The sequence below is a fragment of the Euprymna scolopes genome, chromosome 30 (assembly GCF_053919585.1).
Source record: "Euprymna scolopes isolate OS-2025 chromosome 30, ASM5391958v1, whole genome shotgun sequence".
Classification (NCBI taxonomy): domain Eukaryota; kingdom Metazoa; phylum Mollusca; class Cephalopoda; order Sepiida; family Sepiolidae; genus Euprymna; species Euprymna scolopes.
The window spans coordinates 24599586-24617341 of record NC_136511.1 but is presented as its reverse complement, the minus strand read 5'-3'; the positions used below and the strand labels follow the sequence as shown (position 1 = coordinate 24617341).

Here is a 17756-nt window from a genome sequence, read left to right as displayed (position 1 = left end):
GTGGAACTCTCTACCGCTTGCCTGTTTCCCTCCTGTCTTCAACAGGGATGTCTTCAAGTCCAACATAAACAAATATCTGATGAACCGCTCCCTTAGTAATGGCACTTTATCAAATCTCCAATACTAATGAATACTGCAACACTATCCAATTGATTACTGTACACAAAATAACACTCATCCCCGAGTTGCTTCTGGGTCTGGATAAATTGTGACCTTCATGTACAAAAAAAAAATTGAACTAGTCGATATTTGAAAAAAAATATTATATGAAATTTGTTTGATAATAATCAAGACAGATTCATGTGAATTGGGAATTCTTTCAATGTGGTAAACCATAAACGTCGGTATTTCCTACTCTCCGCATTTAATCTTCTTCGGAGGTTATCAGATCTTTTTTTTAATGACATTTTCACCCCAAACAAGCCATATTGCCACTTTGATGTAAGGGCTACTATGTGGGAGGCTACTGTCAGAGACCTAAGTTGCAAGGGTTCTATGTAGGGAGTTTAACAGCAAGAAGTCCGTTCACATAACACTTAAACTTCTGAATGTCACTACAGTTGGGGAAGCAGGAAACCGGAAAAGAATTCCAAAGTCTGGCAGTTCTGAGGAAGTAGCTATTCGAGTAAAAGGCTTCTTAACTCTAGGGATCTCGACTGTGTAGGAGTGGGACTTCGCTGCTTGGGGTTTTCGGCGGTATTGTTGTTGACGGGGTAAAATGCTTGTAGTTCGTCAGAGCATCCACCATTAAAATACTTGTAGAAAAGGCAAAGGAATACAACATTTTGCCGATGCGACAGGGGCTGAAGTTTAGATGACGGTTCGAGACCAATTAGGTTGGCGACTCTCTTTTGGACATTGTCCAGGAACGAGAGACTAGCAGCAGATGCACCAGCCCAAATGTGACAGTAGTACTTCGTACATGGGCGAATAGTGGATTTGTAGCGGTACAGGATACTTTCCAGCATAAGTAACTTTCTAGCACGATAGAGAGAGCCCACCTTATTTGCAGAAGCCTTAGCAATGATCTCGATGTAGCTATTCCAACTCATGTTTCCTGTGAACGTTAAGCCAAGGAGCTTGAACGAAGTGCTTTTAGGTAAAGTATCTCTAATCATAGATACTGGTGGTTGATAAGGTGTCATGTAATTATTAAAGGAAACGAGCTTTGCCTTAACAACGTTTAATGTTACCATCCATTTTTGGCCGAATTCCACTGCAGACTGATGGTCTTCCTCTAAGGTTTCGGCCATTACCTTAGACATGTGCCCATTAGTTTTCCCTCACGTGCCTGCTATAGAGCGCGGTGGCGTCAGCAAATATACCCATCTCGGAGACTATTTTATCAGGTAAGTCCTTTATGAATATCAGAAATAACAAAGGCCCAAGGATCGATCGCTGGGGCACACCCGCATTTATATCAATTTTCTTGGATGTACGCCCATCGAGGGCAACCAGGATTCTTCTCTCATTTAAGAAGGGTCTAATTATGCTAAGAATTCATCAAGTAATATTATAGGATTTTATTTTCAGGAGAAGACCATCGTGCCATACCCTGTCAAAAGCCTTAGATATATCTAAGGCTACTGCCCTCCCCTCCCCTGCTTTATGCTTGGTATAAGGGTTCAGATATTACACTTAAAATATCTGCAGTAGAACGGGCTTGCCTAAATCCATATCGGTGGTCAGCTAGAAGTTTAGCAGCTGTAAGGTGGTGGACTAGAGCTTGATTAATTAAGGACTCAAATATTTTGGGGAAAAGAGGGAGGAGGCTAATTGGGCGATAATTTAATGGGCCAGTTCTTTCGCCAGAGTTTTTGTAAACTGGTAACACAGAAACAGTTTTTCAGCATCTATTAAAGCAAGATTCGTTAAGGCATTTGTTAAGGAGTTTAGATAGAACAGGAGCAACCCCAATGGAGCATTTTTGAATAATACAACCGGGATGAGGTCAAGTCCACATGCGTTTGAGGTGTTTAGGTTTTTTATAATATCACATACTTCAGATCATCTAGCGTGGTTTCTGTCCGCAAAGGAAAATCAGGGACGGAATTGCTTGCTAGGTCCAAGGTAGAGTTTGAGGCAAACACGAGCAAACATGTTAGCTTTCTCAGTTGTTGTGCAGATCTTAGTACATTTCCATCTTCCTCTGAGGTTATCAAATCTAAGCTAATATCCATCCTCCTCTGAGGTTATCAGATCTAACTCTATTTGCATCTTTCTCTGATGTTATCAAATCTAAGCTCATTTCCATTTTCCGCTGAGGTTATCAAATCTATACTAATTTCCATCTTCCTCTGAGGTTATCAGATCTAAGCCCATTTCTATCTTCCTCTGAGCTTATCAGATCTAAACTTATTTCCAACACTCCCAATATATATCCGTCGTTTGAATACCATTTCTCGGCAATAGGAAAATTTAGTTACCGATTGAAAAAAGGCGTGAAAGAATACTTACAATAAATAATAAAAAAAAAGATATCATAAATATAAAATTTCACGAATGCAATAACATAATCTGGAGAAAAATCTTAAATATTTGCATTAAATAAACATAGTAAACTATACTGACCTAAAAAGTAAACAAATCGATTAAAAAAATCTGATCAGAAATTTGATCGATAATAATGAAGACGTGAATTGGGGAAAGGGGGATATCGTATTGATCTGTCCAATGAATATTAACACTAATAAGAAATAGGTATGAGATGTTACTTACTCGGCATTTTTTGCAGACCTTTTGCCAGTGCAGTATTAATTTTATTTATGGTCTCCTGACCGCAGATCTGAAATTATGTAAATACAAAATATTTGTAACAAAAGACGTATTATATTCTTACAGCCATTTCATCCCAAATGGTTATACAATAAAATAAAGTTAGTTTTATTTATATATATATATATATATATATATATATATATATATATATATATATATATATATAAAGAGAGGGAGAGAGATATATATATATATAAATACCCGTTCACATACACCTTTCACGATAAAGCTAGAACCCAGAATTAAATAGAATCGAGCAATTGCATCAACAACGGACAACGCCAGACTCAAAGTAGGTTTCCCTGTACTGCATCTCATCTGTGACGTGTTCCGACATAGGCGCTAACCCAGGTCGTCGCAGGCATGAAGTTTGCAATATTGACGACCTAACCATATGGGCCATGGTGCAATCTATTGGCTATGCTTCGATTTTTTTAATTCTTATATTTTTATCCGGTTCTACATTCTATGATATGACAATGTGTAGAAAAAGCGGTTCATCCTTCGTAGGGACGTGATGTCCATCAACAAATAGGTTGTTCCGAAATCGTGTCTGGGGAGTCGGACAATTTCAGTTAATGTTTGTAAGTTTGATATCTACCGCCTGCATACCCCCAGTAACTATCTTAGTTGTAGAGGACGCGTTGCTTGTCTCAGCGTAGAATGTAGAACTGGATAAAAATATAAGAATTAAAAAAATCGAGGCATAGCAAATAGATTGCACCATGCCCCTATCGTTAGGTTATCAGTTTTGCACACTTCATGCGTGCGACGACCTGGGTTCGCGCCTATGTTGGAGCAGGTCACTGATGAGATCCACTTTGGGTCTGGCGTTGTCCGTTGTCAATGCAATTGCTCGATTCTATCTAATTCTGGGTTCTAGCTTCATCGTGAAAAGTGTATGTGAACCGGTATTTATATATCTATCTATAATATCCTCTTAATGTCTAATATATATATATATATATATATATATATATATATATATATATATATATACATGTAGGAATATATTGTCTTATTATATATCAATCCTTATATAAGGAGATCAATGTGATTACAGAGCAATGTATAGAATAAATGAAAATATTATATTCCAAAATTCATGATGTTGACCATCTTATAATTTATTCCTTATAATCAGTTGATTCATACAATTCTTGACAGTATCTGTTTCGTGGCACAAAATCAATCACTTAATTATTATATGAATTAGTGAATCTATTATGCTCTTAACTCATCAGAAGAAATAGCAACAATCAGTCCGTCAAAAGGAATTGAAATGTGATTTGACATGGTAAAAATCCGAAACTTAGAAGATAAGCCCCAGTTACCTTTATATTTTCCATTACGCCTTATTGAATTTTTATCAAACAAAGACAGTACACCCAACTTTTCGTACTAACAATTTTTAATTAATTTATGAATCTTCAACGAGAATATTCTATTTAATAATTAGTAAAGTTATTAATTCTAAGTTATGTATATATACTTATGAAATAATATCAACAAAATTATAAATTATTATACATGTGTTTGTATATACGAAACTAAACTCAGATAAAAAAAAAGAAACAACTATTCGTACTAACAGTTTTAATTAATTTATGAATCTTCTACCAAATGTTCTATTTAATAATTAGTAAATTTATTAATTCTAAGTTTTGTATACATACCTAATAAAATATCATCAGCGAATTATAAATAAGTATACATATTTGTATATACGAAACTAAACTATACTAAAAAAAACAATGATTGAGCATTTCAGTCAGTTTTCGTAACTAAACAATTTATCCGAATAGAAAACTACCCAGAATTCAAATCCCTTAGCTATTATAATCAAACACATCAATCCTTACAATTAAAATTTTTAATATCATACAATTCAAGAACTATACTTACGTTTTATTAAGTTTGGAATAATCTGAAAATTCTTTTATATCGTAATTGTCTAAAATTAAATTAACTTAATAAAGTGATGCAGAGTTACCTCCCTTGGAACAAATCTCATGAAATAAACTCTACTTATATTTATTGGGTTTTCACAACACATAGACATCCATATTTAACAAATAATTAATTTTTAATTTTAATATAGTTTTAATGTCTTTCATTCAATATTATTTTGAAAAAATTGAAATCTCCTTATATTTTAAATTAATTCACTCATTTTTCCAATACAAAATGTTAGTATTACAGATTCTTTCAATCGATAATCATAAGTTATTAAGTTATATTTCATATGAATATGAGGGCAGAGCGGTAGCTCTAGATATATCTAAGGCTTTTTACAGGGTATGGCATGAGGCTCTCCTCAGGAAAATTAAATCATACGGTATCACTGGTAGAATACTTAACATAATTAAATTCTTCTTAGATAAGAGAACAATCCAGGTTTTCTTCGACGGTCGTACATCTAAACAATATGATATAAATGCAGGAGTGCCTCAAGGGACTATCCTTGGACCTCTATTGTTCCTAATATTTATTAATGACCACCCCGACAAAATTGCCTCTGAAATAGGTATATATGCTGATGGCACCACACTCTATAACAGACATGACAGGAAAACTAATGAACACATATCTAAAGAAATGGCAAAAACACTAGAGGATGACCAATCTGTAGTGGAATGGGGGCAAAAATGGAAGGTCACATTCAATGCTGCCAAGACTAAACTGGTTTCCTTCAATAATTACAAGAAACCTTCTCTGCCACCAATAGCAATGGCCAGTGACTCCCTAGCTGAGAGTACATCTTTCAAACTGCTTGGCCTAACGTTCACAGGAAACATGAGTTGGAACAATTACATTGAAACCATAGCCAGGGCCGCTGCGGAGAAGGTAGGCTCTCTCTACCGTGCTAGAAAACTACTGATACCTGAAAGTATCCTGTACCTCTATAAAGCCACCATTCGCCCATGTATGGAGTATTGCTGTCACATTTGGGCTGGTGCATCTGCTGCTAGTCTCTCGCTCCTAGACAAGGTTCAAAAGAGAGTCGCCAATCTGATAGGCCCTGAACTGGCATCTAAGCTTCAGCCTTTGTCCCATCGACGAAACATTGCATCCCTCTGCCTGTTCTACAAGCATTTTAATGGTGAATGCGCTGACGAACTGCAAGCACTTGTGCCCCCACGACGTAGACACCTTCGACAAACCCGACAGGCAGCAAAATCCCACCCCCACGCAGTAGAGATCCCTAGATGTAAAAGATCTTTCTACTCCATTAGTTTCTTCCACAGAACCGCTAGACTCTGGAATTCCATTCCAGGTCCCTGCTTCCCCAACTCTACTGACATGCAGAAGTTTAAGTGTAACGTGAACCGACATCTTGCTGCCCAAATCCCAACATAGTGCCCCAGTAGTTGCTGCCCCTGATAGTAGCCCCCTACACCAAAGTGACAATGTGCCTTGTTTGGGGTAAAAATCTATCTATTATATCTATAAAAGTGAACGTGTCTGTCTGTCTGTGTGCATGTGTGTCTGTCTGTCCGTGTACATTTCCCTACGCAATAACTCTGTCAATTTTTAGTTTATAGACTCGAAATTTAAAATACCGGGTACTGAGATTTGGGAAAATCGATGTGACGGGTGTCAGCCAGAAATTTGGCTGTTAAGGGGTCAAATTTCAACGATTTGACCTTTAAGAACTCTACCAAACTCCTCCGACAATTTTGGGTCTAGACACTTGAAATTTTAGATATAGGTTCCTTGAACCTGGATCTAACTTAATAAAGTGATTTCAGCCCGAAACTATAAATTTTAAGGGGGCATAATAGGGGTCAAAGTTTTAAAAAATTAACCATTTTTTTGTTGTTTTTTTTTTGCTTTTTTTGCACAGCATACACCTCCAAACACCCGAGCAACGCCGGGCACCCCTGCTAGTGTAATATAAAATAAATATCCGCTTATATTGAATAGTAAATTAATTAGTTACTTCCATTTATTTTTATGTTATTTATATATTTATTCATATTATTATCAATATCGGCACCTTCGATTATTTATATTGAAAGTAATGTGCTTAATTATTACATTTCACAAACGTTTTTCCGGCCCTGTCGGTGGGGCATTAGAATACACCGACTGCCTCCCTGCAGAGGGTAAAAGTTCCACAATGGGGGTCCTGGATATGACCCTAAACTATATACAGTGTAGAGGCTCCAACTTGCGGGCTTTGGGGAGTGTGGAGCCACCCTTTAATTACCATTGCTCCCAGGTCCACTCTGACCCGGAGTGGTAGTACCTGTTAGGGTTGCAACTATGGGTTAAATAGAAGCCGACTTGAAAACAACAAATATATTCTATTACAAATGTTTTCTTCAAAATCCTTGAATTCGGCATTAAATAACCCGAAAAGGGTTGATATGCCGTAAAACAAAACAACCAACCAACCAACCAACCAAACAACCAATCAAGTTAATAAGATTTATGAATATAGTTTTGACCTAAAAATTATAGACTATATTCAACTCAGGTTTTCCATCTACTTTATATCCCCTCTCCTATTTACTTTAATTACGCCTTATTTTGTATTTATTTATTTATCAATTTATCTCTTCATTCATTTAATTTTTTAATTAAATTTAACTAATATTCCGAAATGAAGTTATGGACGTTAATTTTATATATATATATATATATATATATATATATATATATATATATATATATATATATATATATATATTAAAGGAATTTATAGTTTGTCTTAGTAGATTTACAATAGATATATTTTATTATAACTATAACATTGATTTTACATTCATTCCAATTGAAGTTATCATTATTTTTAATTGACGTGAACACTAGAATATTTCAATTAAAAGTCAAATATGAACAGGTATGAACGATAGAGGAATAAAAGGCGAATAAAATGAGGTATAGATTGTTTAAACAGTTACATTAAATTTACCTTAAATTTGTAGTTTTTGAAAAAATTACAAGTGCGGGTTTTTTTTTGCCGCCCCTGTAAACACACACACCCACACACACACACACACACACACACACACACACACACACACACACACACACACACACACACACACACACACGCACATATATATATATATATATATTAAATTCAAGACAGGAGCTTATGACATGTAGTCATAAACGTTGTTTTAAATTTAATAAATATAAACCACCTTAAATCATTAAAAACTACTTATTAGTAAAAATAGATTACAATTATTATTATTTTTATTATTTATTTTTTTAAATAAATTAAGTTAGACTAATTATCTCCCTTACACCCGTCAAATAAATAAAGTAAAGAAAATATGACAATTATCTCCCCTTAAAATATGTAATAATAATATTCTCTAGATATAAACCGTAGCATCTTTAAATCAAAAGTACGCTAACGGAAACAATTTATTGCACGAGCGTCCCCCCCCCCGTTTAAAATTCATCATTCAATAAGATAAAAAGCTATAGCAAACATCTAAATGACTATTTTAACCACAGTTCCTGATTTCAAAAAACGAAAAATTAAAAGGTAAATATCTATATATATTTTTAAAGCAAATTTATTATGTAAATTCAAAAATATATATTTTTCTCTACTTATTTCTATCTCTAACCCATATTAATTTTCTTATAAATTTTAAATCCAGACCTTTATTTCAATTTTTCAGATTCATCTGCCTTACTTTTAATGCTAGGTTTATTTGTGGTGTCTTCATTAATTAAAAAATTCAATAAAAACCCTTCAAAATTTGCTGATGAGGAGACCTTGCTTATCAAAAAACTATATATAATTATTGTACATAATTTGATGTATACCACAATAAAAAGCATTGTTTTCCGAAACGATCGTACAGATAATTGATTTTGTTGTTGTTCCTTCTTATGAATCACATTACTTAATATTGAATTAGCTCTAGGACATTTAACTATCGAGCTTATTATATATCTAAATTACAACGAGCACTTTCTATTTCCTGTATTTTAATTAAACTAGTAATTTCACTGTTACATTAAAATACACTCAGCTCTTTAGACTATTGTTCTAATCTCATTTAAATTATATATATATATATATATATATATATATATATAGAGAGAGAGAGAGAGAGGGAGAGAGAGAGACCGCAGCAAAAATGGGTTGTCTACACAGAAAGTCGTTCTTTAGATGAGGATATTAAGGGTGTCTATTCCGAACGCCATTCTTAAGATAGAGAGGTTGATGGTATCGATTCCAAACATGTTCTTAACATGACAATCCTCAAAGAAGCGAATTGAAAAAAATCGTAATTGTTTTGTTTTAGACGTTAAAAAAGACGGAATAATACTTTAATTGGTGGAAGAGTTGGAAAAAGAGGAAAAGTTGAACAACAAACGGAGATAGCTAAGATTGCTAGCACTGATTTCGATCACTCTAAACATTTCATATAAAATGAGAATCCCTTATTCTAATGGACCACTTTTCATAATTATATTAATTCATACTGTTTTACGCATTCCCTTAATTGCTTTTTTTTTTAAATTTAAACAGTACCTGTATGTTATCGCCCCAACCAGCACTAATCGCCAGTGAAAGCTAAATTAGTACATTTCTGCAACGGTCGCCAGTCTCCGCAATTGTTCAAGGACGGCAGTCGTCAACAGCAACACTCGTAGTTTACCTTTTTGAGAGGTGGGTGGGCAGGCTTCCACCTGTCAACGCCAGTTAACGAGTTCTGCTAGTGTATATATATATATATATATATATATATATATATATATATATATATATATATATATATATATATATGCACAAGCACGGAAATTCAGTTTTCCAATTTTCTCCCCTAACATCTATTTTTACCGTCTAAACCCTAAATCGAATTCTTTGTACAAGTCTGAATCAAGTTTTAAAGTTGTATATCAAAACTTTTCAAAGTAGTTTGGTGTACACCGTTTCGCATATAGACGGAGACAATATAACTTCATATATATATATATATATATATATATATATATATATATATATTTACATGCTTGTGGCTATTTTATTAAGTGAAATATGCTATAGAGAAAAAATGCTGCCTAAATATATATATATATGTGTGTGTGTGTGTGTGTGTGTGTATGTGTGTGGGTGGGTGGGTGGGTGTGTATCTGTCTATGTAGGTGTGTCAAAACCCACATACACCCATACACATGTTTATGTGTAAGATGCCAATTGTTAACTGGGAATTCGTTGCCATAATCACTGGGAATTCTGAAGGACGAGAACCTTCTAAAGTTTCAAGTTCCTTTTTCTCGCGGAAGAAACATTGCAAGTTTATCTCTGATCTATCTTTAATTTTTATGACATGTGCTCGACTGAGCTGCAATCTGTGGTGCTCCTGCAAAAGATTTGCCACAGGTACTCGTCTAGCTACAGCAACTGACAAGTTTTTCTTACTCTTAAACCGTCCCTAAATCTATCCGAAAATTTTATGAGCAGATTTCTTGTTGAGCCTCTTGATCATGGGATGTTGTATCATCATCTACTAAACACATTATCCTCGAGTGGTTCAAGGTCTTATTAATTAGTGACACTCAAGTTAAAAAAAAAAACGATATCGCCTACGGCCATATGTTTCGAAAAGATTTAACTCTATTAGCAAAATAATTCTATTTGTTATTTAAGCATTTTTTTTTTTCATAACTTTGCCTTGGGAATACATTTGCACAAGTTTTCAGGCGAGCAAAGGTCCATCAAGTTTACCAAAAGTTAAAGAGAAAAACATTGGGAAGAAAAGAGAAGCCATAAGCGACAGAAGATGCAGTCCACCCCTGCCACCCCTAATATCTCTACCACATCTAGAGCTACAGCAATTGCCAATATAGCTACAAATTTAAATTGGAGTATATCGCCACACTTGATGCTGTAGTGAACCAAACTACATTTACATAGATTGTATGATTGCATTTTTGGTGATCAAATAATCTCTTAAAGAGAAGATTATAGGCTGATTTTATTTTACTTTAAAAAGGTGGAAATCTCGAAGAAAAACCTAATTTGAAAATGGAGCAAAAAAAACCCAATTTATTTATACAAGCAACTAGAAAATTTAACGTTCTAAAAACCAAAACGTACGTTTTTACGCACATGACTCTATATAGGTGATCTGTCCTTGACAATAGGAGACAACCAGAGTAACCTCCCCTTACTTCTATAAAATAGAAAACATGGGAGCGGCCATTTGCATTTTATATTGAAATTACCACCGGACTACAACTTGGATATCTTCAAGTCCAATGTTAACAAATTCCTAATTAACCGCCCCCTTAAGTAAACACTTCATCAAATCTCCACACTAACATAATGTACTTGCAATAACCCTTATCCCTGAGTGGCTTCCGGGTCTTGGTAAGTGGTGATAACTGTGTAAAAAGAAACGTCAGAAGGGTACAATATCTCGCTGTACTCTCTTACATTGCACTACAAACAGATTTATACAAGCCACTAGAAGAGTTAACGTTCTGATAACTAAAACATAAGTTTTTACGCACATGGCTCCACGCATTATCCCTAGTTTTTCTAGTAAATTTAATTACAACTATACATTGTTAAATGAATCAAGATAGTTATGTACAAACATAAAAAGCAACCGTTTTTGATTCAATTTTGTTTGGATCATACACATCCTAAATAGAAACCAATGCCATTGTTTCAAGAGACAGACGGTGTCCATCGTCACCTTTTCACTTCGAGATAAGATATTAAAAAAAATGTCCATCATAATTATTTCGTAATTTATTTAAAGTAGGAAATATTCATACCTGATTTTCAATGTTTCGTTCAATCATTTTGCTTAACATGTTAGAGAAGAGTTTTATAATGTAGTTATTATTGTAAAAGATGACTCTGGGTCGAGGGACGTTCGCATGACAATCACCAACAACCGCAGTCGGACGTCCAGACGCTGGATTCAAGGCTGCAATTAAATAGACTTTCTTTTAAAGAGCAACAGAAAAAAGACAAATCGGGGCTGATACTATCGATCTTTCCTTCACGTATTATAAAAGAAGGATGAAAAAAAAACGAAATATAACAACATAAGAATAGGTTAATTCTGGGAACACATGTGTGGAAGATACAATCGATGGAGATACAGAAGTCTACGTGTTTGTTCATCAATGAACACATAGAAGAGCTGTAATTAATGTGAGGTAAACTACAGAAACAAAATAACCGAATATATTTTGGGGGTTATTTTTTTTAGGTACTGGGTTTTACAAAAGTTGGAAATGTTTTCGCCGTTTTACAGCAGTCCAGTTACGGACTGAGTCTAGTTAAGCAACTGTGAGCCGGACACAGTTGAGACCAGGACGTGGCTTGGACCAGACCGGAAAAGCCTTGGGAGATCAAGATAAGAAAAACGAAATAAAAAGGAGAATTGAAGAGGGATTGCAATTAATGTGTTGATTGGTTGTTTTGGTTTTACGGCATATCAACCCTTTTCAGGTTATTTAATGCCGAATCCAGTGATTTTGAAGAAATTTTTTTTTAAAAGATTATATATTTTTTCAAGTCGATTTCTATTTAACCATAGTTGGAACCCTAACAGGTACTACCTCTCCGAGTCAGTAGTGGCAATTAAAGGGTGGCTCAACACTCCCCAAAGCCCAAAGAGGTATTGGGTTTTACAAATTTTGGCAATGTTTTCGCCGTTTTATAAGAGTCCAGTAAAGTACCGAGTCTAGTTACGCAACTGGGAGCGGGACACAGTTGAGACCAGCTCGTGGCTTTGATCAGAAAAGCCTTGGGAGATCAATATAAGAAAAAAGAAATAAAATAAAAATTACAACAGAAGAGGATATAGTCTAGAAAATAAGTGGGCGGTGGAATTTGGTGTCGCAATACCGGGAAGTACAACATGATTTTTAAACAATGTGTGAAAGTTATATATTTTAGTTTTATGAATGACTGAATTTCATGACAGATTTTACAACAGTTGGCGTCGGTTTACACACAGTCTGGAATTTATAACGATTGGAAGGTTTCCAGTTGGGCATAGTTAAGGACAATTGTGAGTGTGACACAGTCGAAGTAAAAATAAAGGCTCGAGAAAATGGGCAAATTAATTGGTTTATTAACTAATGAACATAGCCAGTAGATGTAGGCAGGAACCTTATTGTATAGAGGACCAATGTTGTCACACACACGAACAAAAACACAGACCCACACACACGCACAAACACACATGCACTAACACACACAGAAGCAATTATTATTTACAGAAAGTAATTTTATTCTCTTTCTTACTGTGAGGTCATGCACCCTCTCGGTAGTTAAAACAGTCAATATCCCTCACTAATTAAAGAAGCATACGGTTAAAAACAGTCATGATTCCCCACATTTTAAAAAAGAATAATATGATTAAAATAGTGAATATTTCTCACGAAGATCATTAATGTAGATCAAGAAGAGAGTTGGACCCAGACTAAATTCTGACAACCCAATTTCGGTTGTTAACGCCCCCCTCCCACCAACATTCTGGCGTCTAATTGTCTAGCTATCTAACAAATACTAATCTCGCAGCTGTTATCGAGATTCTCTTTTTCTTCATATTTTTCTTTTTCTCTTCAGATTTCTTGTTCATTTGCTTTTTAGACCCGATGATGATTCGACGTAGAATCGAAAACGCTTATGATACCTATGGAATTTACATTATTTTTTCTGATTTTAACACAAAATATAAAAAAGATTCGAAAAAAATAATTAAATATAAACTCTTTGTTTTTTTTTAACAACGGTTGATTGAATGAAAAATATTGCCTAAACACATACACACACACACACACACACCTCTTGAATGTTGATTCTTTTGAATTTAAAAAATAATATGATAAAATCAGTGAACATCATAAAATAAATATTTCTCACAATTTAAAGGATGTGATAAATGCAGTGAATAGCTCTTACAATTTTATAAAATAATATGATATAACAGTGAATACCTCTTACAATCTAAAAGAATTATCTGATAAAGCCAGTTAATATCTCTCACAATTTTAAAGAATAATATGGTTTATACAGTGAGTGCCTCTCACAATTTTTAAAATAATATGATAAAAACTGAATATCTCTCACAATTAAAAAATATATGATTTATACAGTAAATATCTCCCAAAATCTTGAAGAATAATACGAAAATACAGTATTTCTCAATATATTTAAGATAAAAACAGTGAATAGCTCTCACAATTTAAAGGAAAGTATGATAAAAATAGTAAATATCTCTCACAATTTTAAAGAAAAATATGATAAAATCAGGCAGAAGCTACTTTTCCTCCCGGCTTGTCCAACCACAAGTCAGCTCTCAATCACGTGACCGAGTATATAAAAGGCGAAATCACGAACCTTTTATCCTCTTTCTCGTCGCTTTACTCAATATATCGTGAGTACTACGAGCTAGCTATAGCTCTCTTCAAGCTTCCATTTATTTCCACGTGCTATACCCCCACGAACTTTATTCATCATTCTACAGAACTAGTATCGTCGACACAACTCATACTCACGCAAGCCAACACATTAGTACACTGGTGATTTGTCCTTTCTTACTCTTTTGCCTCGGCGACTACTAGCTATAAACACGTGCGCGCACGAACGCTGAACCATCCCCTTCTTCAACGAGCCAGCATGATATTAAATCTATCTTTAAACACATTGAACACGTTTCTCTCTCTTTCAATGAACTCTCTTGCTAATATGTTTTAATTTGTCCTTTCTTTCTCTTTTGCCTCGGCGACTACTAGCTACAAACACGTGCGCGCACAAACCATTCCTTTCTTCAACCAGCCGGCATGATATTAAATCTATTTTTAAACACATTGAACACTTTTCTCTCTCTTTCAATGAACTCTCTTGCTTATATGTTTCTCTCGTGTACATGCTACTAAAGAGGACAACAAATAAAGTGTGTTTATTAAATGTTAACATGAGACTTTCTTTCGTTGTCTTCATTATTGGTTAAAAATTTTGTTTATTTATATAGAATGAAACGCCTATTTCATTGTTTCTCATTATTAACTAAAAATATGTCTCACAAATTTAAAGATTAATATGATATAAACCGGTACTCGTAATTTTATATAATGTTAATAGTGAATACTACTCTAAATTTTAAAAATAGTATGATGTTTGCTATCGATAACGATCTTAATCCCAGAAAAAAAAAACAATGTTATTAATGAGTAAATAAATTTACGAAATCAAATCATTTTATAATAAATATGACATTATGATTACAATTTTTCATCGAGACTGAAAAAAACTCACCAAGTCTAACATTCCCATTAGCGCTCATTCTGGAGACTTCGATTTTGAACTTGGTTGTGTAAGAAATGAATCTGGAAAATCAAAACAAACAAGTAAAAATACTTCGTAAAATACGTCAACAGAAAATTATGTGAGAGTAAACATAATTTTTTTTGTAATGAATATATTTCTAGGCGCAATGTAGACACTAATTATTTTAAAACATACATTGCATGAGGTGGGCTATATTTATTTGTGAGAGATATAACAGATATCAATCTGTGAAAGGTGTAACAGACAATAATTTGTGAGAGTTGTGACAGATATTATTTGTGAGGGTGTGGAAGATATTAATTTGAGAGAGGTCCAAATGTATTAATTTGTGAGAGATGACTTAGATATCTATTTTGGAGAGGTATGGCAGAAATATTTTTGTGAGAGGCGTGGCAGAAATATATTTAGTAGGAGTGTCACAGATATTCATATGTAAGGGCTCTGGCAGATAATTATTTGCGAGAGATATGGGAGATATTAATGTTTAAGAGATGACGCAGATATTAATTTGTGAGAAGTGTGCCATATTTTTGTTTGTGAGATATATCTCAGATAGTTATTTGTGAGACTTGTTGCAGAAATATATTTGTGATAGTTGTGGTAGAAGTTATTAATTTGTCAGATAAATATTTGTGAGTTGTGATGCAGACATTTATTTGTAAGAGGTATGGCAGATATTAGTATGTGAGAGATGTTGAGATGCATATTTGGGAGAAGTGTGATAGAAATATATCTGTGAGAGATGTGGCAGAAATTTATATATGAACAATGTGGCAGATAATTATTTATTTGTGAGAGATGTTGCATTTATTTATTTGTTAGAAGTGTAACAGGATTACATTTGATGAGAATTGGCAGATTATAATTTGTGAGAGGTGCTGGAAATATTAATTTATTAAAGGTGTGGCAGATATTTATTTGGTAGTGATGTCGAAAATATGTATTTGTGAGAGGTGTGGAAGAAGTATATTTGAGAAAGATTACGAATATTAATATATGAGAAGTATAACAGATATTTATATGCGAGAGTTGTGGCAGAAATATAGTGGCAGAAATATATTTGTGAGAGGTGTAACCGATATTTATTTGTAAGTATGTCATAAAATTTAATATGTACGAGATATATCGTATATAATTTTGTGAGAGATGTGGAAGAAATATATTTGTGAGAGGTGTGACATAAGTACATTTGTGAGAGGTGTAGAAGAAATATATTTGTGAGAGACGTAACATAAGTACATTTGTGAGAGGTGTGGCAAATATTTATTTAGGCATGTATATATTTATGAGAGTTGTTGGAGATATTAATCTGTGAGCGATGTGACTGATATTAATTGGTGAGAGGTGTTGCCAATATATATATATATATATATATATATATATATATATATATATATATTTGTAAGAGGTGTAACAAACATCTATTTTGAAAAAGGAGTAGCATATTGATTAGTGAGCAAATGTGTGGCAACTTTTATTCTCTGAAATATATACGATTGTGTAATATATATAATTGTTGGAAATATATTTTACAATATATAGTAACATGAATACATAAACAATAGACGAGGTACTATTTACTACATAATAAAGTGATTGCAGAAATTCCCCTCTGGAACAAAATACCGTAGGTTTGCAACACTCTATGCCACACACAAATCTATTATGTCTACAATATTAGACACTACCTTATGTAACTTTATAACGCTTTTTAGACACATTTAATCGTTATAATAAAATCGTCCATTTTATCCGAGAATCAACACCATTAAATCATCTTTTGACGTTCCAGTTCCTATTTTTCCCTATAAATGAAAAGTCCTCTTATCGCCCCCTATCATCACCGAGACATATATACACCTTATAACTATCTTTCCCTGGCACCCTTCGTAACTGGTCTATGCACTAATATACGTGTCATTATCTTTCCAGTTACCGATTACAGAATAATAATTTCTCCCTCCAAAATATCCGGCTTCTCACTGGCTGAAAACTGACATATCCATTATTCGGGATTACAAATCTAAATCCAAAAAAGTAGACGCGTACGTTTTAAAGTGTCTTTTTACATTTCGCACCAAAGAGGTCCAACTCTTATGTTTGGTGAGAAATAGCAGTATATACATATAAAAGAAAGGTGATACAGCGAAACAGCCAATTTTTTCTCATCGTGTTATGGAAGGAAATAAACTGTCGCAAGCGTATAAAGCAATGCTCTTTGTGTAAATCAAAAATAGTTAATTCGGTATTATGTTTTAATTTTCAACTTACAAGGCTTTAAGATTGAGAAATCCTGTTAGACCCAAATTGATATCAGCAAATTTGTAGTTCATCATTTGTTTAGGCAGGAAGGCCACTGAGTGCGATTTTACATCAAAGTATATAACTTTCATGCTGAAAATAAAAGAATGTGGAATTATATGTAAGAATATATATATACATATATATACATACATACATATATATATATAAAGCATATATATATATATATATATATATATATATATATTGAATAGCAGGGGTATATATTTAACGATGACGGAGGCATATATAACGATGGTGAGGGAGTAATTTATACCGTTCTTTTATGCTCTTGGGGACTTCGTATTAACAGTGCTTATAACACAGAGGAGGTGAGATACATAATATTGGACGGGTTACACAATGTTCATTATAA

General features: G+C 33.7%; 1 protein-coding gene across 3 annotated transcripts in view; it reads right to left on the bottom strand.

The window, feature by feature from the left end:
* Positions 1-17756, bottom strand: part of LOC145254719 (bactericidal permeability-increasing protein-like) — a 69969-nt gene that overhangs the window by 36406 nt on the left and 15807 nt on the right. For 2 of the 3 annotated variants that reach the window (XM_080113440.1, XM_080113442.1), the window contains 4 exons: positions 17351-17473; positions 15047-15117; positions 11545-11699; positions 2719-2785 (listed from right to left, as the gene is read on the bottom strand). In XM_080113440.1, coding sequence (XP_079969566.1) covers positions 2719-2785; positions 11545-11699; positions 15047-15117; positions 17351-17473 — 416 coding nt within the window. The remainder of the gene's footprint in view (positions 1-2718; positions 2786-11544; positions 11700-15046; positions 15118-17350; positions 17474-17756) is intronic. The other variant, XM_080113441.1, reaches the window with a different exon arrangement.